Genomic DNA, 27,317 nt, shown 5'->3' on the forward strand with positions numbered 1-27,317 from the left:
AAGAATACAGCACCATGCAGTCCTGGTGAGTTTAAATTTTTCATTGGGGTGGTTTCTGAAGCTACAAGCCCTCCAGTTCAGCCCAAGTCTGAAGGACTTATACAGTTCTTCATCCTTATGTTCCACTCTGTTGAGTTAATGCAATATCCTGAAAAGGTGACTCATATTTCTGTCCTGTCTTCTTCTACTTACCTTTACTGTCCCCATCATTGCATTCAAGTGTAGAATTCCTTTCTTATTCTCTGTGTCCCTTAATTCGCTTCACAAGAGGGAAGCAGCAGTGTTGTCCTAACCCTGTGCTTTTCCACTGACCCTGTTAGACATTAGCTAGTCTTTATTTAAGCAAACCAATCAATCAAGAGGTTGTGTATGAAAGTTCTCTGTCACTAAACAGTATGGTATGATTAAGATGACCCATAGCTTCTCCTGCCAGGAGGAATTATACTGTGCAAATAGAAGGTATACACATGGGCCTCATGCTCTTACAGCAGTGAAATTGCCTCAGGACCATTTTCCGGCTTGTATGATGTTTATCTCTGAAAAACCAGTGATGTAAGAGTTAGTGTTCGAGATTAAATACCTACAGGCATGCAGGGTTTTCTCAAATCTTTACTTTTTTCTTGTAAAATCCTTGATAAACTTAATCTGTCATGCCTCAATTATTCAAAGGAAAGAAAATCTGGTTAAATCTGGAAAATTACACTTTGGTGGATCTTTTCACAACTCAGAGTTATATGCAACCAGTCACAAGCGTATTATTGCAACTTGAGTCTTATTTAGCTTCGGTCATCATTCCTATCACCAATAACACTGTACTCATCAAGTTAATTTCTGAAATAGGAAAGGGGTGACAATAAAAAAGAATGTCAGGGCAAAAAACCTGAGCAAATGGCAGAATTAGCATCAAATCACTAAATGGTTTAGCAACTCGCTAGCTAAAAAGCTGAATTCATTGCAATGTCCTACCAGTTGTTGAAAATTTTTGCCTTATTTGCTGTCATTGATTAAATATAGTCACAGTAACTTTGAGTTAAAGTGTACAGTGTATATGTTAGTGTATAATATCCTGAAAATAAGAATTGTTGTGTTTTCGTTACCTTAGAATGAGACCTTTTTATCTACATAGGGAGTGGGTTCTCTTCCATGGTGCACTAACATGTTTCTACAGTAGCCCAGCACGGACAAACCAAACACTGGCGCTAGAGAGCGCTTTTCACATTTTTTGCAAGTTTCATGGCCACCGTAGGTTCTCCTACTCACTTAGAAGGGGAGAGGTATTCATTTGGTTGCAATCTGCAAACTCACTGCTAGATGCCACTAAATCTTCCACACTGGTCCTTTAATAATTAAATGAATAATACAATTTAATAATGCCAATATTTATTGCTAATGAGCTGTGTAAATACATTTAGCAAACCAGCTTGCTAGCAGGGTAGCACACGGTAAAACTTTCATCAAGTTCAAACTTAGTTGGTTAGTTTGTAACAGTCATTCAAAAGGTCCCTGACAAAACCACCAATCTTCATATTTTTAAAGCCTTACATTGACACCATATCATGATCTTTTTAGCCCTGAGGGAACACAGGCAAAAGGCAGAACTTGATATTAGCTACGCAGATAGAGCCTTAGAGAACCAAATTAGAGAATGAAATAGAAATTATAGGGCCTACCAACTAAATATATACAAAATGTTGAAACTTATATATATGAAATTACTTATTTTTGACAAAAATGTCTGATAGAAGTCATCAAAAGGGTTTATGCTGTAATGTATAGGACCACTAACATCTTCTCAGCAAAGCTTTATCCTGCAACAGGTAAAACCACAGAGGTGGCACACATAATTTGGCATACCACGATGTTGCTTCCATTACCCTCAGGCTACAGCTGGCAACAACCCGCACATTACACATCATATCTGCAGTGTACAGTAGTCAACCACTGCCCATGCAATCAGAGCTTGGCATGGACATTGACTTGCATGTGAAAATAGAGAGAGTGTATGTGAGCTTGAGGGCTTTGTCTTGACATTACGCAAAAGTTCAGACATGTAACACATCATACACACAAACACACGCCTGGTCACATGTTTATTCGCACATGTATGCATGCATATTGTTGGGCTTTTGTCCTTTACCACTGAAAATAAAATGACTCTTGAGTATGGCAGACAGCACGGCTGACTTTCAAGAAATTCCACAAGCGAGTGCTTTCTGGAACTAAACGGGTGCGGCAAATCCTCTTAAAATCCTTTTAGACACCGTGGCAGCGGGGAGAAAAAGAAAAAGTTTCTCCCAGGCAAACGTGCAGGTTTGTTGGGTTGATGTCATGCTCTGGGGAAGGACACTCGCCAGTTTATTTCTTCAAGGCTGGAAAAGAATGTTAATATGACACGTACCCTACAGGATGCGCAGACGCACAAATATGGTGGCGTGTGTCAACAGAAGACTTCAAGGAAAATACTTTAGGGAAAGGACGCTTTAGATGTGTGCGGCTTAATTTTGGTGCTTTACACATACTTTTGTGCTGTATTAGAACAGTAGAGTAAAATTTAAAGTTTTACTTTTAGTTGCCAATATGTCAGTGACCCGGACAGCTTGGTATAAGGTTTTTCTCTATGCAAACAATAGTAAACAACAAAATAAATCAGTGTGACTATCTACTCAGGGCAGTTTTACTTTAGATGAAATTCTGCAGCTGAAATGAATTTTTAAATGGCTGTCAACAAGTGCCAGCCAATCCAGCCACTGTGTCTTTAGGCTCTCCAATTTCCTCAAGTTTCTCAAAAACTAGTTTCCTCACTCTGATTGCTATTTACATATTTGGGTAAATGAGCATGGGATTGGGCTCGGTGGTTTGTTTGTCGATTTGCTCTTTGCTTTTCTATCTCCTTTGGGCAACAGATTGAATTAATGTTTGTAGTCACTGTGATGCCACACATGAGGAAACAAGAGATTTTGCAAAATTACGAAACTCTCCCAATTACAGCTCTACAAACACATAAGACTCTGAAAAAAAAAACACATTTGGGTTGTGATGCAGATTTCTCTTGTGTCAGAGGCACAAGGACAATAATTAGCTTCATTTACATGCTTTTCTATTTAAACAAACCAAAAAACAGATATTGTTTATCCAAGACCCAGACTTTGCAGAACATACACACAAATGCATCCAGAGACACATGTCGACAGATTTGTGATATGCATTTTCACTGCATGCCCTATTTTTTGACACAAGGTAGATGCCAGCTTGCTTACACAATGCTTTATCACTATTGCCACCATTTCTCCTTCCATCCCCACTCTTTTAACTCCTATCTCCCTTCCCCCTTAATTACTTGTTGGAAAATGTTTGGCTTTTCGCTGCACGCCTGCTGTTTTGGTCATTACAGGCCCCTGTCAGAAATGGAGTGGCTGCCAAAGAAGCTTAGCTGAAGACAGGCGCTGGGGATGTGTCTGTACTCACCTGGGGTAAATGAGGACAACTCTTCCTGCTGGCTTTGAGACCTGTTCTCCCTTCAGGGGCTGTCCTGATGTTGAAGAGGGCCTGAAGAGCACACTGGGCCGCCTGGGTCTTTGCCAGTTTCTTGCTGCGACCACAGCCCTCGAATATCCGCCCGTCCACCCGCACTGCCATCACAAAGCTACGCAGCCGCCGGCCCTCAGCTTGCTCGGAAAGACAGGCATAGCGCAGGCCCGGACGGAGTTCATTGAGCATTGCCACAGGGCTTTTGGGGGCATCGGGCTCTGGAACAATCCCACCCAGCCTTTGCTGAGCCTGTACCATCAGGTCCAAGGTATGGCGAAGCAACCGTCCATGTCTCAGTAGCTCACTCGATAGTAGCTCGCTCTCTGCTGCTGAGTTGCAGAGTGAGAGGCCATCAGAACACGGCGAAGACTCAAATTCCTTGAAGAGCGTGTCAGGAAAGTCAGCCTGGTCCGAGGTGAAGTCGGCCGAAGGGTTTGAGATGTTTCCCATGGCTAGGTGGGCCTGAGGAGCGTTGGGGAACTGAATGAAGGACTTGAGGGCCAGTTCTGCTGCCCTCATTTTAGCTTTCTTTTTTGTGGGGCCTGTGCCCTCGAAGGTCAGCCCATTAACCTCCACAGCGATGGAGAAGACAGGAGCGTGGACTGGGCCTGTCTGAGACACCATGCGGTACTGCAGACCTGGCCGGAGCTCATTCAGCTGTACCAAAGCGTTCTTTGGTGCCTCAGACCAGGATAGTTTCTTATAGATGAGACGGAGTTGGCACAGGTGCCCGTTATTGTCTTCCTCCAGTGGCCGTTTCCTCTTCAGACCAGAGCTCCCACTTCTTGTAGAGTCGGAGCAGAAAATGGATTGGCACTCTGCAGATCCTATGGAGCGATCCTCTAAGTTACCAATATTACGGTTTTCCTTCACCTCTGCACTGCTGGTACCTGAAAAAAACAGAAACAATGTCATTCAAATTAATAAAAAATCCTCAAAACACAAGAGTGGGAAAAAAAGCAGTTATTACTAGGGCTGTTGTCTTCTGGTTGATTGGTCGAAAGTCGAAAGTTTAACGAGAAGATAGCGCTGTTTTGTTTGTTTGTGGGGGTAGATAACTCTGGTTCACACTCCAACATGGTAGGTGGCTGTAATGCACCTTTAACGCTGGTTACTACCTGCCATAAAATGGAAAAAAGAAGAAGACCATAGTGCGGCTGCACACCCAGCTGCAGGCTGAGGAGACAGCCACCAGGGTGAGTGAGACAGAGGGAGGAGCAGGAGAGCTGCCTGGAGGAAGAAGGGCCTTGCCCGGGCTTGTCAGGCTCCGCGAAAACGTTATCTTCTACCTTCTGCTTAGAAGTGGTTAGTTTACAGCTCACATCAACTTAATACGATATAGTCTCTGGCTTTTGTTTGATATCTAGTGTTGGCAACATTTTTTGCCGACACTAGATATCCAACAAAAGCCTAATGACGTAGTGTGCCAACTACGCTACATTGTTAGCATAGTTAGCGTAGTTAGCATGCATTAGCTCAGAGGACTAACTTGGCTTGTTTACTATATTGCGTGAATGTCCCTTTTTTCCCCATCGACCAATTGATTGGTTGAAGAGTAGGTACGATTTCAGTCAACCAAGATTTTCTTTGGTTGACTACAGCCCTAGTTATTACTCTGTGACACTCACTTTATCCTGGCTGAACAAAATGAATCAAGGAAAATCTTTCCAGGCAGATTGAGCCACTTGATACACAATGAAATGGTAATGAACAAATCTACAATCATCTCCCTGAGCTGAGCCCACTTCATACCACAGGGCTCGTATTTAAGTGTTTTAAAATACAAATACAAATCCCCTAAAAATGGGGACGTTATCTGCCAAATCATTCTGTAATCTGCCTCCAAATTGGTTCCGAATCCGTGTCGTAAGTGGGAAACATTGGTCCCTGTGGCCAATGCAAAGCATCAATCCTATTTGTAATGGGGGTGGGGATTGCACGAGTAGCAGACACTGCAAGAAAGGATGAGAGAAATGGCTGTAGCCCGCTTTATTTCACACTTCTATCCTCCGTGAGAGCTGAGTCTGAACAGCTGTGATACGCTCTTCAAACCTAGTTACGGGGAAGTGGTGGCGTATTGCATTTCTGATGGGAAATGAACAAAAATAGGGTGCTCAGATCCTGCCACAAGAATGTTAATGGTGAGACGGCAGGCTGGGATCAAGTGCTGACATTCACTGTTGGGCTGAAGCAGATTGTAGTCCTAAATGATAGTGTATGCAGGCACACACTCACCTATCTAATGACTTACTTATCATGAACATTCAATTTTAATATTTAATAACTCACTTTTATAAGATAATACAGATTTTTAACGATTATCACACAAGCTGACACCCGTGCGTAATCAAATAGCCCATTTCTCAAATAATTAATTATAAGGGTGACAGAGAGATCATTTCCATATTAGGTTGGCCACTGAGGGAGTTAGTGCAGCATGCTGAAAGAGAGAAAGAAAAGAGGCAGCGGCTTACTTAAACTGTCCTCGTCCTCTGTGCTGCTGGTCCCAGGGCTTATGTACTTGAAGGGAGCGATCAATGCTGACAGCATACTGACTTTCTCTGGAGGAGAGACAAGAGACACGCAGAGTCAACAAGAGGGCAGCGGTAGAGATGTTTTGATAGTTTTATCGATTAAAACCCTGGATCAGCATCGGCCCAACACGGGGACAGAGACAAAGCATAAGTGAGTAGGAGTATGCACACAAGGCTGTTTCTGTCACCCATGCATGGACCACAATACATACATGCCCACACCAGGAAGCAAACTTTTACACACACATTCACACACATCTTTGATGATAAACTTTCTCTCTTATCAGAGCTAACTTGCAGACAGTGGCTCTCTCCTGTTTCTCCCCGGGGCCTGCTGCTGTCCAGGTGTGCGTGTTGTTTACAGTATGAAGCCCTATTAGGGCTATCGCTTGGTCTGGTGCTCCTCATGTAGCGCTGAACAGAATTGACAGACCAGTCTGGCTCCTTAATTACACCTCCTCTCTGTTCCTAACATCAGCTAATGATTACTAAAAACGAAAGGTAAGGGAGAGGCAGCATGAGGGAGGAAATGGAGGTGGACAGACATAGAGGGGGGGGGGGTTAATAAAGTAGGAAAAAGCAGGAGGAAGAAATTGAGGTAGGGTGACTTCATGTGAGAGGGTTAGAGGGTGAGCCTGAGGTCAAGACATCCTCACAGCTCCCTGCCTCTCTCCGCCAGGGTCCTGGAGCAGCACTCAGGCCTGCAGCAGTGACGATTTCATAGAGCTAAATGCTGCATAAACAGGGTGCCACATTACAGTGCAATAAACATGTTTTGATAAGAGCGCAAGGTTGTGAATGAGCTCAGCCCCCAGTGCTCTCTCTCTCCTCGCAGCTGAACAGCACTAGAGGGGCTCAATGAGTCACTCTGACACACATGGATACACTCTAAACACTGAGGCTGGAGCTGTGCTGGTCCTCGTGGGCCAACATCACAATATGAGCATTTGCATTCTGACCTAATTACGGACTGAAGCCCAACACAAGCAGCAATTTGGCCCTAAATGACTCCCTCAGCCAACAGGGTCATTATCCAGACCATTTTCAAATCAGTCTATATTGTTTTTAAGGCCCCTGAAGCCCTATTTACAGTAAAAAAACAAGGCTGTGTGGTGTGTTTACAAAAGTGTCAAAATTAGGGGTGTTTAAGGGTCTGTTGGCTGGTACAGCATATCTTAGCTCATTCTTCCATTTGTACACATAATGTATCCAGATCCTTTGTAGCGTGAAAGACAAATGTTCACATCAAGCATGAAATTACAGAGCACAGCGAGGCCAGCAATTAACACACAGGAGCCTAAGCTTTCACACTGGGGCCCTGAAAAGCCTGTAATGTATATTTGATAATCCTGTTTTGCCGAGGGGCTACACCACCCACTCAACAGCTTCTGCCAAGTCAAAGGGCCCACTGGGCAATGAGATACCAGGATCAGCGTAAACAGATGCATACAGTGTGTACAATATGTCATGAGCTTTAAAACCAGAAGCTGCTATAGAATAAGCAAATTTATTCTCCTTAGAGAATAGCCTGCTGTTAACACTCACATTTACAGGTTTAGAAGAGAGCAGTTTGATATTAATTGATTTCCTTTAATGTTTTCTCATGTGAATATAGATATGAGGAAACTATAAGAATCCTGCTCATCCAGGTAATCCCTTACAACAAAACAAGGAGTTATGGTTTTTATATCTGGTTGCCAATTATGACCAGAGACGGTTTATCATTTTGACTACAATGTACCCTGCAGTGTTTTGTTAATTTGTTGTAAGTATAGTTGGCCATAATGCTACCATCTGGCCTTTGAACCTACCAGTAAGCTAACGTAACTCCATTTCTAATCAGTGCTGATGCACAGTAATGTATTCTCTCGAAAGACCACCAGGAGGCAACAAGACAAGTAGCTAACATCTCTAGTCTGTACGAAGACACAGCGGGGCTTTCAGCTAAAAGCTGACACGATATCATGCTAACGGAGTCACAATGACAATGTACAGAGTACAGCTGAGGGTGTGTGTCATTCGTTTTGCAGGTATTTGATCATAAACCAAAGTATTGGACAAATGCTGGTGGTACTAGATCACCAAAGTTATTACAATTCATCTTGTAGGGGGCATGAATGTCTGTATCAAATTCCATGGCAATCCATCCAATAGTTGTTGAACATTTCACTTAAAAAACACAAATGTCAACCTCATGGCGGTGCTAACAGAAAAGTCAGAGGATCATCAAAGTCAGCAAGATTCATCCTCTGGGTGGGAACCATGAATGTTTGAATAAAATTCCATTGGAAGCCATCTATTACTTAGACCTATTGAGATATTTCAGTCTGGACCTAAATGGTGGACAGACAGAAGGATGGACAGTCATTACCTTCCCTAAAAAGTAAATGATGAACAGGAAACATATTCTATGCACTATCCTCAATGCTTCCTGATGTGTTGCACACAACACCGGGCTGCATAAAAGCCTGAATAGACCCTTTTATTCTGCAGTCAAAGGATTTTTAGTTAGTTCACAGTCAGAATAGAGCTTTTATGTATAGAGCTCTTCAGGTCTGTTTAATTTCAAAGCAACCCTGAAAAACAATTCTTCTCCCTTTCAATGGAACACAGTTCATTTCAAATGTCTCAGGAAGTAGCTTTTGAGCAGAAAATATCATCATATTTTCAGTAACTCTGACGCTGAATCAACTGCACAGTGGTAAGCAGAGCAGTTTATAGGTCATCCTCGAAATGCCACCTCTGATCGTTTTTTGATAGGTTTATGAAGTGCAGGCCCAAGCACACATTGGTCTGATTTATGAATGAGCTGTGTATTTATGAATGAGCTGTGTATAACATCAGAGGCAGTTTCTGTTAGAGGTTTACAGTATGTGGTGTGATTGATATTCCCTAAGAGGTACAGCATATTTTCAACCTTGTAAATTAATATACACTGCAGAGAGCTCACACATTTGGATGCTGTATACAATACTAGTGGTTTGTTGTATTACAAAAAAAGTCCAAGACAAATTTGCACATCTGCAGGCCTAAATGACAGCAATAACATTTGGCAATTTTCCGTGTCACACTGTAAATCTCATACGGCAATGATATGTTGGCCTAATAGCAAAATGTACTTAAAGTATACAAATAAAAAGTACTCATTATGCTAAAAATTGCCTCTGTGACTTTATTGTTTTAACTACTTTATGTACAGTTAGATAGTTTAGTCTAGTGGTTTCCATCATAGGGGTTGGGCCCCTCCATAGGGACACAAGAGATGATTAACGGGGCAGGAAAGATGAAAAAACAAAGTTCTGCTATTCAAATTTCTATTTACAACTCATCTGAAATGTGACACAGGGACAAGTACACACTGCTACTTTGGAAGGAGTCACAGGGCAAAGATTTGGAGCCACTGATTTAATTTTAACACTGTAGTGTATTTTATAAGCGTATCATGTGTTTTTTGGGTAAAATCTTAAACTGAAAAGTAACTAGTAACTGTAGCTGTTAAATAAATGTAGTGGAGAAGAAGCACAAAGTAACGAAAACTAGAAGTTCAAGTGCCTCAAAATTGTACTGTACCCCTTTTGTAAATGTACTTAATTTTACTCTTGCTTTTTTAGAAACACAGTAAGCTGTTAACAGAGCAACTGTAATGCTGTTGAGGAAGTCCATATGGCCGCCAGGCTGTTACACCACCTGAAAACTCTTCAACATAGAAAGCATGTGGCCTGTTATCAGTAAATGCACATTTCTCAGAACTAAATATCTCCTTTGTGTGTGTTACAAGTGGTGATGAGGAAGAGGTTAAGCAGTAATATCCTCCCAGTGACCTTACATGACATCAGAATTTAATTCGGGCAAATAAGGTGAATCTACAGTGAGGATGAAACAGTTTTTAAAGCCTCACTTCAAAGCAGAGAGGATAAATCCTGCCTGGTGCAAAGTTCATTTAATGTGCCTTGCTGATGTGGACGTTGTTACCTCACATGCCCTTCACGGTATCTGTCGTCCGTCCCCTCTCATTCACCGGCGGGCCCAATGAATGAGACAATGCATGCCAATATATAGTCTCAGCTCACTACGTCCATCCCCCGATGCACCATGACACAGACAGAGGAGACAACGCTCATTTGTTTCCACCACACAAATGCAGGGAGGCAGACAAGAGCCAGGTTAGATAGGGAGAGCCTTGGCAGATGGCCATATACTCCTGATAGTGACAACACTGGTGTTGGTGTCCATTCACAATGAGCTGGAGAGGAGACTCTCTCTCTTTCTCTCCTTGCACTTCCTGTATCAGTTCTGAGGAGAGGGTAATGAGCCCAATCAGATTTCCCCATGGCTCAGCATAACGAATGGGTCAGATGAGCGACAGGAGACACTATTGAAACAGGCGCTGGGGGAAATCATTGACTCTCTCTCTCTCTCTCTGTCTCTCTATTTACCACGCGCCTTTCTCTCTCCCTTCGGTCTCCCTCTTCTTCTCAATGTCTTCCTGCAAGCCTCAGATTGAAAGCCAGTGAGCCACTAAATGAGAGGCTGCATTGTTTCTCCCCAGCACTTAAGACCTGATTTCTATCACATCTCTAATCTGATCTCTGAGTGAAAAGCTACATAAAAAAGACACAGTGTTAAGTGTCTCCTCCACCTTTTGTGTGCATATTTGTCATAAGATAGAAACATAGAAAACCCATGCGTGCTGTAACATTGTCTCACCATGATTTATGACTATTTAGGATATAAGCTGAAGTATAAGGTAACAAATATGTCTGTTTCTCTGTTTCTGTGTTTTCTTGTATGGTAAGTTTGAGAACACTCTGATTTTTTGAAGTGCCATCACAGTGAGAAGTGAAGGTTGGCCTCCGAAGTCTTAAACCCCTACTTGTAGTTGTTTAGTGATCAAACCACTCAATACTAAGGACTTTGAAAGAGCCAGCCAGATGCATTAATCAACAAGACTTTAGTGGGAGGGCATCAGGCCACTTACTGGTACAGGACTGTAACTGCATCGTAAAGGTAGAAAGACTAAAACTTGATTTATGGTTGTCCAAAAGTCTTCAAAGCCGTGCTGTAGGTTACACTGTAGCTCTTAAATAATGTAACTACATCTCACGGCTACACTGGCAATGGAGATCCCACAGGGAGACCGCAAGAACTGTGATTGGCTGCTTTTGTTTTCTCCTACAAGTTTCCGATGGCAGCGGAGATTGTTGATAGTGAAGACAAAGTCAAGAAAGTTGAAGAAAGGCTCAGTGACACACATGTAGCAAAGCCATCTCCAGTGCAAACCTTCCGCTCACTGCTATCATTGCTCTGTATGAATGAATGAACGTATACACCGCAATTGAACAGCAGTTTATATTTAGCGGGTATAATGTTTACCATGATCACCATGTTACTTTAGTGCGTGAACATGCTAACATTTGCAAATTAGCACTTTTAGTTTTAGCTTTTAATTAGCACAATTAGTACAAAGGACAGTTTAGGCTGATGGGAATGTTGCTAGTTTAGCAGGTGTTGGGTTATAAATCAAAGTGAATTCAAATTTTGACTGGATGGTGCTGGATGAAAAGTCCGGGTATCATGCCACTGCCATTGCTAAAAAAGAACTAGCTTTTAAATTTCATCTCCTACATCACTGTAAGTTCATGTCCTAGTCCTCAGGCCAAAGTAAGCTCTAACAACAAAACCATACCACAAATAAAACATCCTTTCAACACAATACTAACACTACTATGGGACCCACCTCAGAAGATTTTCTGAATATTTAAACGTGGCTATAATGTGATAAAGTGTGTGCAGAGTTGTCAGCTTCTCTGATGTTGGGCTTGATACATATTGACTGCTCTGTAAAAACAAACTGTCAGCCTGGGATACCTGTTCACATCGACCACACAGTAATAATTACTAACAGGATATGTTTTTTTTTTTCTTTCAGGCTCTGGTATTTCCCACCTGTCAACACAAACATGAGTGTTTCTGTGCTGGAAGGATGTGCCTTAATCACTTTTAGTGTCTATTGGAGAGAAGTGTTCCAGACGAACCAAGCTCAAACAAGTTACATACCTCTAAGCTTCATAAATGACAACATTTTGTGTACAAAAAAGATATGAAAAATAAGGCTAGAGGAAAACAAATAAGTAGAATTAGCCTTTAATGAACTTTTACAGTGCTTTGGTTGGACAGAGGGTATGAAAAAGAGGAAGGGGAATGCACAGACTGATGGATATTTAGCACCTGATTAGCAGTAGTGAGGACAAAGTAGCCAGGCCATCTGCTTTACATTTTCTCCTTTGGCCATGAATGCCAAGGACAGAGAGTCTTCACGGTAGATACCCAGCCTGCCAGTTGTTTATACACAGCAGCAGAACTACCACCAAAATACTATGTGATTATCATCAGCGACTGGAGTCAGTCAGTTTCAGTGTGATTGAAGTAGTGAAAGTCTTCCCAATATTAATTTGGTTGGAAAGCGCTGTGTGGTTTTTGTAATGCCTTTTTGAGCAGATGTTATGTTGTTTACACAGTAGATTTGTTGTGATATACAGTGCACACTATATTATGCACTATATTGGACTGTAAATACACACCATTCCCAACATACAGTATGTATGCTGTGACATGTGGTTTTCATGTTGATTGCCTTTAGCCACATTCTTCACTCTCGGTTTATTTACCGTAATTTCTTGTTCTCATCGAGGGACTGAGACTGGTAGGTATTACTTTTCATTTAATCATGTTAAAAGCTGTATGTGTGACACTCTTTGGGACTGAGAAAGATTAAACTTCAATGATTTTTTTTCCAATCGCACACTTTTCTGATTTGATTTGTTTGGAAATAATATCTTATTTAACTTTCTAAAGTAATAATTACCACAGACAATAAGATGCAAAAATTATCATGAAGGAAGGAACAAACCTCAAATAAATAAATAAATAAATGGAAAGAAAAAAATACCAGCTAATGCCCCTCTCTTTACACTAAACTCTGACACACAATAATGTATAATATTCACCTGAATTCACCTGAACCTTGGCAACTTTAAAGCAATAGTTCAAAATTTTGGGAAATACATTTATTAACTTTCTTGCTAATAGTTAGATGAGAGGTTAGCTTAGCTTGGCAAAAAGAAAGCTATAACAGCTAGCATGGCTCTGTCCGAAGTTAGCTGTTAAATAAACAAGATATAATGTGTCAATATGTAAGCGTTAGCGCTGCTTGTAGGTGGGTTTTGTTAACTTTGAACTGAGTCAAGTTAACTGTTTTGCCCCCCGTTGACAGTCTTTGTTTTAAGCTAAACTAAAGGGCTGTTGGCTGTAGGCTTATATTTAATGGAGAGAGAGATAAGAGCGATATCCATCTTCTCTTTTTTTAAATACTCTTTACTACAGCAACAGTAGAAACATGCCAGGAAAACAAGGGGAGAGAGAGAAGGAGAACAACATAGAACAAAGTTCAGCAATCAAACCACGGACGTTGTGATTAAGTCAAGTGGGAAATGATCAAATCAAGGTGGAAAGAGTGGAGTTTGTATCAAAAAATAACGCTAGCCTACACAAATGGATAAAGGTCCCAAAAAGCGAAAAAGGTGAGAGAGAAAAAGAAAAAACAATCTTGTGGCTGATGCTACGAAATGTTTTAAGTTAACAGATTTATTCAAAATATACACTGCCATGCAAAATCCTGTTAGCATTAGCATGCATAGCTGCAGTGATAACATTAACAGTCCACCACCAAATGAAGAGGAGGAGGAAAAAGTCTGGACAGATGAGCAGGCTGCTTCCAGTGGAGAGCAGGGGCAAGAGGAGGAGACCGCTGCCAAGAACGAGTGAAACTTGTTAGCTAACATTAGCTCATGTAGTGACAGTGTTCACGGCGGAGCTCTGGACCTGACCCTCTGCATTACGCACATGGCATGCGAGCACAACTTCTTTACTTTAAAATTCATCAAGAATAGATTATGGAGCACTACATGTTGAAGTACATGCTTATAGCTACAGAAAAATACATTCTTATGGCTTTGGACACTGATGGAATAATCAACAGGATGGCATAGAGGAGCGCACTGATGAGATGTCTTCTCACTGCCTAAGGTTGGATATGATGTTTTATTCGCTACTTAAGGCCGCTATGCTGTTGTTTTTTTTTTTAAATTATGTCAGTTGATTAGTCACTTTGGGTCTGCTCCAATAGGGTGCAGGCATGCTGCTTGTCACAGCCTGACAATAGCAGTGAATGAACATTTAAATGAAATGAAATCCTGTCTGTTAATCCTGATATTTGAATTGTATTAGATCAGCTGCAAACACAATGTTGGATGATTGACTACAAATAGCTCTCACATTTCCAGATCATCATAGGAAAGTTTTTGTCCAGTGTGAAAATAACGTTTTGGCTATTTTGTTTAATGATGACAGCACTGCATTTTGTCATAGACTACATTCATGACATATGATTGTGTCATATTTGTTTTATTTGTGAAGTTATAGATTGTAGGATAAGTGCACCGAGAGCTGGGTTGCCCATATCAATTGTCAAATGAATAAAAGTTACTCTTGGGGTGCCGACTTTTCCTCTAGGCTATTTCTTAGCTATTTATTTATGTATTACATTATTTTATGAAACCCTGTAAGTACACTTGTTGTTAGGGTATCAACTTGTTATTTATTGCTTAGCCTATATGTTATAAATAGCCTGATATTACTTTATGCAACTCTTAAGTGCATGTGTTTGGGAAAAATGGGGCCAGTCCAGACGAAAATTGCCAGGGCTGAATTTGGTTCCTGGTTACAGCACCAGCTTTGTGAGGCTTGTGCTTTAGAGAAATAATTACAAAATATAAATAACGTTGGAACCAGGTTTTGGTGCCAGTTAAGCCAAAACATTTTTTTTTGTAAATTGGTTAATCTCACACTTGTTGTGTTGCCAAGGAGAGACAAAACTTGGCAAAAGCAGCACTATCTTTAAATGATCTGATAGAATAAAAGTGAAATTCTACCTGAGTGCACTGTACTTCACCATGTATACATGTATATACTGTGTTGAAACACATCAATATTGTACAGTATATGTGCAGTTTCTTGATTGAAAAACTTTAATTCATTTGATTTTTCAATGTGCTGAACTGTTCTGTTTGGTACAATAGGTTAAATATGCAAATCTTTTTCATCTTTTTGTTTCTACTCACACGTTCTTTCAGTTTGCCGTGTATTGCTTGCTGTATTCTATTACTATTTATTGCTACAAATATTACAGCAGTTCCCTGCTGCCCTACGCTATATAATACAATGAAAGATCAGATTTAGCAGAGCCGTTTTGAATTCATAGGCAGTGCTGGCAGCGGAGGCTACTTTCCTCAGAGTGAAACTGAGGTGGCCACAGAATACAACAACGTATTCCAAGATGGGATATCAGGAGAAGAACTCCAGTGGACAGTGAATTGCTTAATCATATTGTGGCACAGGGGAAAGTCTGATGCCACTCTCTCTCTCACTTTTTTTTCTTTGCTTTTCCATTTTGACAGATGGACACAGAGTACACTCTTATGCACCTGAGAGGCGACTTGCCACGGTTGAGTGTCATTGAGGAACCTGCTCAGAGTGTGTGACGGCAGTGGATTGTCAGAGACCCACCAGACGGTGCGATGGTACAGCAGGGCTTATGATCACACCAAGGCTCTGACTTGTCGACCATACCGCCGCCTAACACCGTTCACATCTCCTCAAGCACTCACCTCTAAGAGCCGCACTTGCTTTCAATGCAGGTATAAGATTTGAAAAAACCGTCATGATAAAAGCTTTTTAATGTCCTTTCTCATGCCTGTACTGTACAAAAGTATGATTTTTGAAGTAGCAAAAATGTAATTTTTTCACTGCTTGCTTTATTTTTTTTTGTATCTCCCACCTTAAACAGAAAATATGTTGACTTTGGACAATGTTGTGTCCGACTGCAAAAGCTTTTAGTGCTAAAATAGCACCATCTGAACGATGGTACTTTAGAGTGCTGAAAAAGCCTTTATGAAAAGAGTGAAGGCGAAGAAACACGCAAGCAACATGTCATCCTAAAAATGAACTTAGCCCCAGTTGAAATGTCAGTGTGGCCCGGAGGTAGAATAGGAATAGAAATAAGCAAAATGAATCCCATATGCTGGTGCCAATCTTCCCGGAATACGTTTTGGCAATTAAGAGCAAACAAGCATGACTTTTTTTTTAAAGTTCTACACAGATCACGATCGCTACCTGATAAGTGGCGGATTTAATGCGCACTCGCTTCCCTCCTTAACAGAATATTAATGCAGGCTGTCATCCATGAGAATGACTCATTTACAAGCATGCAGAGGAAGCTGAGGACTCAAACCTGGATGAGGTTTGTCGCCTCGCTCGTTTGATAACAAGCACTCAAGTGTATTTACAAGGCAGAGCGAGCAAGATAAGTCTGCGGCGTAATGACACTAAGCAGGTCAGGAATGTCTGTGCCTCTCAGTGTGTTGTCTCCTACTGTTATCCTGCTTTCTGTCAGCCAACGGTACTTCCTCGTGCAGCCTGACGCCGCACAGCGATGTTGAGTTGCTCATTGCCGATCTTGGCAGTAAGTGCACAACCACGCTGACACGGCAGTCAGATGGTGATGTGACCCTGCATGTGGTCTCCAATTTCAGAGTGTGTGGGAGTCAATATGTAGGTGTGAGGTTAGGTACAAATTGGCCTGTTCCTGTCATAGCCCTACAGTCACCAGCTCAAGCCTGGACGGCGGTTAGCGCTGGAAAGCAACAAGGAGGAGAGGGAAGGTGTGAGGGAGAAAAATAGCTGAGAGGAGTGTGACTTAAGAAACACAATTTCTGTGTTTGGAGGACTGCAAGAAATTTGTATTTCCCCATTTTTCAGCGTTTCCACCTCACCTATTCACCTCACATCCTGTTTACCTATCTCTCCCTTTATCCAGTCATTATTTTACCTACATCCTGTCCTTTTCTGCTAAATGGCCTTCCTCTCCTCTCATCAAATAAACCTGCAAGCTTCTGTGTGATCTTCCCCAGCAGTGTTTTATGCCTCACATTATGACACATATAATCAGGCTGGCTGTTTGCACTACTTTGTTCAGCACAAATTGCTGCACCGATGGTCTTGGCAAAGCACAGATGGGACGTGGACAGTTTTTCATCGGCTGTTCCATACCACAGAGCCCAACACATCTGGTATGCAGCGAGAAGCATCTTTGCACTAATTTGTTTGTCACTATATATTGAAGGGACTATCTGTCATCCTGCCATGCTTTGGTTGCGGCATGATGTTTGAAGAACATGGCTAGTCATAAGTTTCAGGCAGCCCGGCTGGCTGGCCGCTTGGGAGTCACTCGTACAAGCCATCTGACTGCTGGAAATAAGGGCAGAAGGGAGGGAAGAAATGGGATGCAAAAGAGGGATGGAAAATACAAAGGAGTGCGGGGGGACTGTAAATTTCACTTTAAAGCAACTCCTTAACCCTCAATATCCAAGGAGAGGTGAAGAGCTAACCCACTTTCACTTTCGAGTCTCCACACAAGCACACATGAATTAAAAAATAAGAATATTTAAAAGGCTTCATTAGAAGTGTGAAGTGTGTGTATGACCACAGGCAGCCGAACTTGAGTGATAATTTCACAAGCCACAACATTTCACACTCTGACATGGATGATTGTGGGAATATCCGAGTCCCCACTTCAGATTTCTCTGCCTGTTTTTTCCAAGTCTTCCATACAATGAAAGAGTGGGAAAAAAAGAAAGAAAGAAGAACGTGATGAATGCAATCTGACAGCTCATAATATCCCCTTTCCCCCCCTATGCTCTACATTTAGTATGATTCTAAGTCAATTAAAAAACTGTTTGATGTTGATATATCCAGACTTGGAAATTAAGCCTCAGTCTGGTAGTTTGTTAGTTTGCGTCACTGGTCTTCATGTCCATATTTATGCCAGCAGTCTCCTACAAGCTGTATAGCTTTTCTGGGAGTATTTGAAAGGAGAATTGTTAACCGAGCTTTGGATAAACGCACTAAGATGCACACGTTTCGTGATGTATTTTTATCCAAAATACAATAAAAACAGAATGGAAAGGGGGACTGGAAAAGTGGGGCTTTGAGTGAAATGTAAATGGCTCGGTGCTTGCACAGAAATGTATTTTTCAGGGGGGAAAAAAAGACTTATCTGACGACAAGCACTTTCCTTGGCTACTTAAGAATGACATTAATGTTGCAGGGGAAGATGTTTCTGTGGTAATACTGACTGCAAAGGGACTTGGAAAATTCCAGAGCACTCAATAGCTTAGAAATATCAGTTTTACATTTACTTAAATTGAAAAGGTAAAAGCTTCTGCATCTTGCTTGGGGATTGTGTTAGCCCAATCTAGTTCTAAGTAACTTAAAAAATATTTTCAAATTTGCCCAAATTCATGTAGAGAAAGCTGAAAACTACATGAGTAGCTAGAGCAGGGAATGTGATTTCCTGTAATTCAATGGGCTGGTTTTGTGAAGTCTGAAATGGAGGGTTTTTATGAATCAGCACAACCAGGAGAGACAGTATCAATCAATCAGTCGATCGACCAATCACGTTTTTCATATGTAATCATATAAGGTACAATGACAGTGAAATGTAATCACAGACCCTTAAATGTATGCATTAAAAAGAGTTTAAATAGAATAGGAATAGTGATAAATATATGTGTATGATTTTGGGGGTGGTGGGCAGTCTTAGGCAGTGACCTCATTGAGGATCCTAGTGGCCTGAGGGTAGAAGCCTCTCAGTGCTGGCCTGGTGTATCCAGTACCGTCTTCCCGACCACAGCAGGGAGAACAGGCCGTTATCTGGGTTGTTGGGATCATTAATGATTCTCCTCGCCTTATTCTTGCAGCGCCTAGTGTAAATATCCTTCCTTTAGCTGAACGGCTGAGGGAACTATGGTGTTAAACACTGAGTCAATGAACAGTGATCTCACTTAGTTCCCTTTCTTGTCCAGGTGAGATAGGGTGGTGTGGAGGGTGTGTGCTATGGTGTCTTCTGTTGATCGGTTGGGACGGTAGGCAAACTGCAGTGGGTCCAGTGTGCTGGGTAGTGAGGAGCAGATGTAATCCTTGACCAGCCGTTCAAAGTACTTCATCACTACAGAGGTGAGTGCCACTGGGTGGCAGTCATTCAGGCAGGCTGGTGTTGTTTTGTTGGGCACAGGAATTATGGTGGACTTGTAATTTGTCGTAGTTCTTAGGTCTTAGGCGTTGCCACATGATTCTGGGATTGCCTTCCTGGAACTGAAGTTCCACTTTCTTCCTATAGTCCCTTTTTACCTCCTTTACTGCTCTTCTTACATTGTAGGCTGCTGCTTCATAATTATACATGTTTCCAGACTGCAGCCCTAAGTTGTAGGCTGCAGTGAGTGGCTTTACGGCATCCTGGATGGTTCTGGTAATCCATGGTTTCTGGTTGTGGAATGAGTTAACTGTACATTTGGGTACAGTTGCTTCTGTTGTTTCAAAAATTAAATCCACCACAGACTCAGTGAATCCATTTATGTCATCAGTGATGTCGACGGTCGTGTCCTGGAACCTGCTCCACACTACGTCATGTAGTGCACAGTGATGTTGATAGGTACCATTTCTCTATGCTGATGAGTGTAGTCATATGTATCATTGTCCAATATTATTTACAAAAAGTACAACGATTATTGTAAAAAATAAATGTAAAGAGCATGAATTTGCATAAATTCTGCAGAGCTAACAGAGAGGCGACTGGATAGGTCTGCACCCTCTACAATGTAAGTATGTTCTCTGACCAGAGAGGAAACTTACATTCATTCATAGCATTTTAAAATCAAAATTCAAACATTAAGGAAAAAATATGAGTACTAATTCTCTCATGCAGCTGCATAGACCAACACCTTGGTCACTTTTCAGACTCACTGAGCAATTGTTCATTTAGAGGCCCCACAGAGAAACCTGTGTCCTCCTCATACTTACTTGCACCACATGACTTGCGTGTTGCATTCAAGATCACATCACTGTGCAGCTGGTTTAATGCACTGCTGGTTTAAAAAAAAAATCAGAACCTTTACATGGAACGAATGTACAGTCGAGCAGAAATGAACGAAAGAGAGAGAAAGAGAGGATATATTTAGTTCTCAAACTGTCACCAATTTCTGAGAGGTGTGCTGAATAATGGAGCGGGAGAATGTGGGCATGCAGACACAGTAAAAGGTTTTTGCTGTATTTTTTTGATTTCGTGCCACTGAAATCTAAGTGTATGTTGTGTCATCATGAAACAGTAGCTTCAGTGCTCCCTGTCCCCATGGGCTGAGCCCAGTATCTTCACTATCACCTTGTTTGTAAAGCTTTAATTCTCTCTGACAGATTAGTGATGATATCCCATTAACATGAAAAAAGGTCATTGTTCCACCTCAGTGGAAGGTCTTGGGTTCACTTTCTGTGTGACAAGCTGAGGTACCAAATAAGTATAAGAATTCAACACACTTGAAAGCTACCTGTTCAGTTACTAAGTTGTGCCAAATAACTGCATCAAATTATATTACAGCAGCTGATATCAGGATCAAAATATCTGTCACGCAGTTAAGCCTAGAGCTCAAGGTGATGTCATCAAATTGCTTGCTTTGTCCAACCAACAGCCAAAACAAAGATATTCAGTTTACTATCATATAAGAACAACGATATAACAAAGAAAAGTCGACATATTTAACAAACTGAAACCAGCAAATGATTGGTGTTTTATGCTTGAAAAAATGACTTAAATGGGGATGTGCTGGTTGCCCAGGAGTTCAAGACCATTTAACTAAAAACTCCCCGGTTCTCCCCAGTTCTTTTCCCTTTGTTTCCTGTCATCACAACACTGTCTCTATCACATAAATGTATCAAATAAAAGCAAAAATTTAAAAAGCATCAACAGCCACACTAGCGGCTCTATAAGGGCTACACTGTAGGTACAGCAGTGCCTTTAGCTAATTAGTAATGTCAGAATTCCAACATACTTAAAATTACATTTTGACCAGCAATGCTAAATGTTGCAATTCATCTAGAGGGAACATGAGTGAGTATAGCACTTTTCATCCTCTGGGGAACATAGATGGGTGACCGGTACAGGTCTGAATGTTTGACTCCTACAGTGAGGGGATCTGGTGGCTCTGTTATGCTGTGGGGGGCATTTTGCTGGCCACTTGTCCCCTTAGAGGGAAGGGTCACTGCAAATCAATACAAAGTTGTTCTGAGTCATCACCTTAATCCTGTGATTAAACATTTCTATCCTGATGGGAGTGGTCTCTTCCAGGATGACAATGCCCCAAATCACAGGGCATGAGGGGTATGAATTGATGGGAATCATATGTTATGGCATTCGCAATCAACAGATCTAAACCCAACTTAACACCTATTTTGGACCGACATGTTAGACAGCGCTCTCCGACACCATCATCAAAACACCAAATGAGCAAATATCTTTTGGAAGAAAGGTGTACATCCCTCCAGAGACTTGTAGAATCAATGCCAAGGTGCACTGAAGCATGTGGTGGCCGAACACCTTACTAAGACACTTTATGTTGTTTGTCCTTTAATTTGTCACTCGTCTGTATATGTTTATACAAAATTTTATGGCAATGAATCCAGTAGTTGTGGAGGTATGTTAGTGTAGACCAAAGTGTTGGACCAATAGACCGACAAACTGTCTGACAGACCAAATGCCCTTCATAGAGCCATGCTGCTAGCGTGGTTAAAAACCATGTAAATCAGTATCATGAACAGATGGAGTGAAGGGTAAACACAACAAAATTCAGCTGCATAAAGAGTTTATCATCCTTTCAGGCTGACATACAGATTGAGGACTGAAATTCACAGTGTTATAGTAGATAGCATCAAACTGAGGTAAGCTATAGACAGAAGATTCCTCAGCAGCAATCACACCTTTCACACATTTCAACTAAAGATGAAAAAGAGCTAATGAAGCTAAACATAGAGAGGCAAACGTCACATGAAAGTTAAACTGACTATTATTCTGAGGGGGCATCATAGAGGAGGCAAGTCTTATCCAAACTACTCGAAATCGCTTTCATTCACACAAGCCTCCCACCCCCCTAACACCTTCTGTGAGCCTCGAATCCAGAAGCCAGCACTACCTTCCCACCTCAGCAGTGGCTGAATGAATGATGAGTAATCGTGTAGGAGAGTGAGGTCATTATCGAGATGTGGAAGTTTGAATCAGCACACCGGAGGCTTCATTTGTGCCGCATTCACGACTCCTTTTGACTTTGAAGTGCACGGCACACCTGACTCGTAGTGGGGAGACTGGTATTTCTGCTCATTTCCGCTTTGTGTTTTTGAAGCTAAAGCAGGCTGATCTATTTTGAGACGGGCCTCTGCAATACTTCCCAAAATGCTGGATGGAAGCAATGTGGGAAGCTGCAGTATAATGTAATGTTTGTGTGTGTAGAGTTCTCTTTCCTGCAAACTTTCTTATTGCTGGCATGTGAAAGAAAGAGTAAAAAGGGGAGAAATGTGTTTTTTGTGTAATGTTGTGTGTATGTATGCACTGAGAGTGTGAGTGTGTGTGTGTGTGTTAGTGAGATGAAGAGAGTAACTTTCAATATTTCACTAAGCCAAAACAAGATTTTTCAAGATGATATTTTAATCATATGTTTGATGATAACCACTATTACCTTCCTACATTATATATATATATATATATATATATATATATATATATATATATATATATATATATATATATATATATATATATATATATATATATATATATATATATATATATAGGCTTTATACACATGCATGCATTCTGCATGGTGGCCATATTGAAGGTCCACAGCATTATGCTGTAATCTAAAAATCTAACCATAGTTGCGGGTCAGTTAATGCTGACAATCACAGCTTCAATAGAAGTTATAGTAGTTCAGCATCTACTAACATTAACACTCTCTGCTTTCCAATACTAGCCTGCTATATTAAAAATACACTAATTAAAATTTTCATATAAACAATAGATCAAATTACTATGTGTATTAGGAAAGGAGTTGCTCAAAGTGACAAACCCAATGACAATTATCAGCTCCTCTCAGCACTATGGATTGTTTTAGCTTCTTTCAGCTCATTAGTTTGGTTTTACAACCTGCAACCTTATTGTTTTAAGTCAGTCTCACCACTCACAGCAGGCAGCTGTTTTCAGCTAAAAAAAAAAAGCTCTGATAAACCGACTCTACGCTACCTGACCAGCAAAGTTAGTGACTAGCAAGATGCTAAAGAGCTAGATATTTCCCTCAGGAGTCGATGGAGACAAAAACAGACCTGAAACAAGTGTTAAATATATTCACCAGGTGGTCAGAAACACGACTCCCATTGAACGTTGCTTTGTGTTTGCTTAATGTGTAAATAATTTTGCAATATAAACTTTGCAAGGTGATAATATGTAAATGTTGTGTTTACAGGTTGTTGTGGGGGGAAAAAACCCTAGTTTAATAATGACAAATTTAATAGATAATGTCTCCAGTAATGGTGCCTCAACATCCACTCGTTTTGTAGTGCTTGTTAACATTCATTGCTTTTCCAAAGTAGATTGCTATATAATGGAAGCTACAACTGGAGTGTTTTTGAGTATAAACTACACCATGAAGTGTGTTTTTTAATATACTGTAATTAGGGTTATGGATAGGTTAAGTTCAGATGAGTCCGAATTTGGAAACCAGTCAGTCTTTTGACTTTTGCTTCATATGTTCTTCAATTGACCTCCACCCACACTTATATCAGCATCATCTATCAACACCAGGCAAGGTTGCTAGGAGACATGTGATGCAACTCTAAAGCCTCTAAAAATATCACAATATTATTATTTTCACCAGAGGTGTTTTTGTGTGTGAGAAAACGTCAAACTCACTCGGAAGAAGCTGTGTCTTCCCTGATATGTCTAGTCTGAATCATTCTATGGTTTTATTTTCTTTCATCTCAAGTGGATGGCTGCTATTTCTAGGGTGATACCACACACTTAGTCATTTCAAGGTTGTGCTTGTTTGTGAGCTACAAGAAAGGGAGTGTTGTGATAACCCTCCCTTGAGTAACCAGGTTAAAACAGATTTTAAAAAGGTAAAACTTCCCAAAATAAAAATAGAGCAAAATCTCACAGGGAATGTGTAAGTCTATTCCACAGAGTAAATAATGGGATCAGAGATGTTATCCACTGTCTGTGTAGGCAAAGCATTTTGCTTCTGGTGCATGACCCAAAACAGACAAGTCCATGAAATGGAACACCAGCTTAGTATTGCTCTAGTAGACTCTGATGGGTGGAAACAAATGGAGTTTGGCACTGCTACCCAACATAGCTGTGTATGATACAGTGTGTCCTAAATGCTCTCTGACAGTAATACAAGCCTTTGTCTGTTTAGATCCATACGGTGTTTAGGATCGGAGGGAGGAGAGCGCTCCATCATAGCCTGTACTGTAAGTGCTTTGAGGCATTTTGCTTTGTTTAATGCACATGATCCTGCTTTTCAAATTTTATCTTTGGTTCTTAGCATTTGTGTTTTGTTAGCATGTCTGGCTAACTAGATTACAATCTACAGTAGTAACTGAGATTTACTTCCAAGGCCTTAAGGGGCACATCATTAACTGACTACATCACTTTGTGGAGTTACGGGTTATGTAAAAAAATTTGCCGGGGAGATTCAGCTTTAGCCATGCCATTTGGCCTTTTAGCACTATACTGTATAATGCACAAGATACTCATTTTAAAACGAGTCATCTGGAAAAGTCAGCCAGTTACTGCGTTTTCAACCAACTCATGGAGCTAACGTTAGCTTAATTAGCAAGCTACAACTTGCAACCAGCAACAGTCATTTCAACTAGCAAGAAATGCCTGCTAGAAATTTCTACCTCTGTCTAAAACTAAGGACCCAGTGTTTCAGAAATTACTAAGAATTTTGGTGTCATATGCCATATCATTGTGAACTGCATATGAGCCATGCAAGGACAATCAGAAATTTGACAGGCCTTGCAACAGTAACTATGGGTAATGTGGCTTTGTGAACGGTCAATTCTCAGAATTTATTTGACATACACTGTGGCCAGCATTGTAGTCTTTTGACATTTGTTTTTCTGTAGGTTGTGTTCATTTCTGTCCTGTTCAGCCATAATGGCTATCACTGTTCATGCTAGAACCTCAGTTTTGTTTATTCTCCCCCAAAATGCTGTTGAAACTTGTAGAAAAATTTAATTTATCATCTCAGAGAGTATGTGTACCAGTAACGACCCATGTAGAAGACACATAGCAGGAGTTTTAATTAGCTCTATGAACCTGCTGTAAAATGAATCACTGTTGTGTTAAATACGTTTTAGAAATGAAGAAGGTTATAGATAAATACAATTTTATTAATGAGAAAAGTCAACATCAACTGACCAGTGTCCATGTGGTCACTGCCTTTGCCCAGTGTTATTGCCTCTTCCTGTCTATCTGTGCCTTTGCCTCCCTCTGTCTGCCTCCACCCCGGGTGCCTGTGTCTGTAAGCCTCTCTACCTGGCTGCCTGTCGCCCTGCCTGTCAGACCGACTATCTACCTATCAATCTGTGAGTATGTCCGCCTGCGTGTGGCGATAAGGAGCCGTGGGTGTCTGTAGCCCTGACACCAGCTGATTTATGCCGGCCTCTTTCCCTTTAGGGGGCCGATTTGTGAGAAAATCCCCAACGACTCATGCTGACTTTGTGTGCGCGAGTGTGTATCTGTTTGTCAGGCTGTTTGCATGTGCGTGTGTGTGCTGTGCCAGGATCGTCTGTCAAAACAAAGATGACAGGGAGCTGTAACTCTTTTATTGCCATATTTCAGCTTCTGTACATCACTCAAACCTGATTTAATATTTGAATTCCCTTTTTTTAAACAACATGAAAAGTATTCATTTACAGAAGCATGTCTGAGTCTCTCCCACAAACCAGATGGGTGAAATCAATATGCAATAAAAGATAAATGAGTAAAACACAACGTATTGCTAACTCAACTTAAAAGTTGATGACTTCCACTACTAAAAGAAGGCTGCTATTTGATTTAAGTTAAAAATGTATGTGTTTTTTTTGTATTAAATCAATTTAAATGATTCTGGCCAAGCTGTGCTCATTTGCTACAAATCAAGAAAGCTTTCATTGTTAATCCCCAACATTCTACACACAAATAAACCTGAACATACATGTCAACGTTCCCATTTCACTTGTGAGCTGGAGGTCAAAGCCAAGCTAATGTCATATCCTTAAACAGTAACTCAACACTAAATCCACTTTTTTGAGTTAGTAAAATATGTGTATTGTCACTTTATTACATGGTCAATTGATCCTGGTCCTGGTTAATTTTCTTTTTGTAGAGAAAATCCAGTAATTCTGTCTTCTAGAGCCCTAAGAATCTATGATGTTCCCTGGTTCAATTCACCCTCAAACTACAAAGCAATGTCACACTTACCCATGAGAATAGTAGCTGTAGATATGGTTTGTCTGGGGCATATTTACCGCTTCTCGACCACTCATTCACATCCCCTATTCTGTCGATCTCCGGTGCCTCTGCTGCATCTGCTGATGCCTCACTAAGATAAACCAGCAGTTCAAATGGCTCTGAACCACCACTTTGAAGATTTGGGGAGGTTGAAGTAAAATGCATACAGTTAATAGCCGATGTAGATGTTAAGACATGAGTTACATGTGTAACTGCGGTTCTATGAAATCTGGATGACCACCAGATGTAATCTAGACATTAAAACAGCTGAAGACAGAAAAATAGAAAGATACTGGAGTGTTGGTGTTCAGGGTAACGTTTGTGTTTGACATTACATTTTTTGAATTTCTGAAGGGGGGCGTGTTCAAGCCAAAACAGGGTGTTAAGTTGGTCTTTGAGCAATTTATCTTGTTGTAACCTGGTCAGTTTGCCATTGAATACAAATGTGTTTTAAAGACATCACATCAACCCTCAGTCTTACTTAAATACCAGTAAGGAGACCAGTAAGTTCTTGGTTCTTCTGTCTTGCTTTTCCACTGTGTTTTACAAACACTACAGTATGTTTCAGTCGTAGGTCACTGATAAATGCTTTTGATTCAAGGACAAATTTCATCATTTTTATGTGCTGTTTTGTAGGTGAGCGCAGTTCAGTTCAGGTGTGGTACAGACAACAATAGAAGAAGTGGCACTGATGTTGATTTTCTTTCACATTTCATGTGATGACTTTTAACTGTCAGTATCATTAAAATAATGGAAGGGCCCCA

At 40.9% G+C, this 27,317-nt stretch overlaps 1 protein-coding gene and 1 long non-coding RNA gene across 13 annotated transcripts in view; one reads left to right on the plus strand and one right to left on the minus strand.

Annotated features, from left to right (window-relative positions):
* adarb2 (adenosine deaminase RNA specific B2 (inactive)) overlaps positions 1-27,317 on the minus strand; it is a 376,810-nt gene that overhangs the window by 58,708 nt on the left and 290,785 nt on the right. For 8 of the 12 annotated variants that reach the window (XM_067577592.1, XM_067577591.1, XM_067577590.1 and 5 more), the window contains 2 exons: positions 6,003-6,089; positions 3,466-4,418 (listed from right to left, as the gene is read on the minus strand). In XM_067577592.1, the coding sequence (XP_067433693.1) occupies positions 3,466-4,418; positions 6,003-6,089 (1,040 nt within the window). Of the gene's footprint in view, positions 1-3,465; positions 4,419-4,498; positions 5,135-6,002; positions 6,090-6,318; positions 9,348-10,034; positions 11,997-27,317 lie in introns of those variants that run through there. The other 4 variants (XM_067577595.1, XM_067577596.1, XM_067577597.1 and 1 more) reach the window with 4 other exon arrangements.
* LOC137172957 (uncharacterized) lies at positions 6,085-27,310 on the plus strand. The gene is made up of 4 exons (XR_010925090.1): positions 6,085-6,213; positions 11,992-14,147; positions 15,578-15,817; positions 24,470-27,310. It is a non-coding gene; the product is annotated as an uncharacterized lncRNA (long non-coding RNA).

Source organism: Thunnus thynnus, chromosome 21, assembly GCF_963924715.1.
Source record: "Thunnus thynnus chromosome 21, fThuThy2.1, whole genome shotgun sequence".
In the NCBI taxonomy this organism is placed as follows: Eukaryota; Metazoa; Chordata; class Actinopteri; order Scombriformes; family Scombridae; genus Thunnus; species Thunnus thynnus.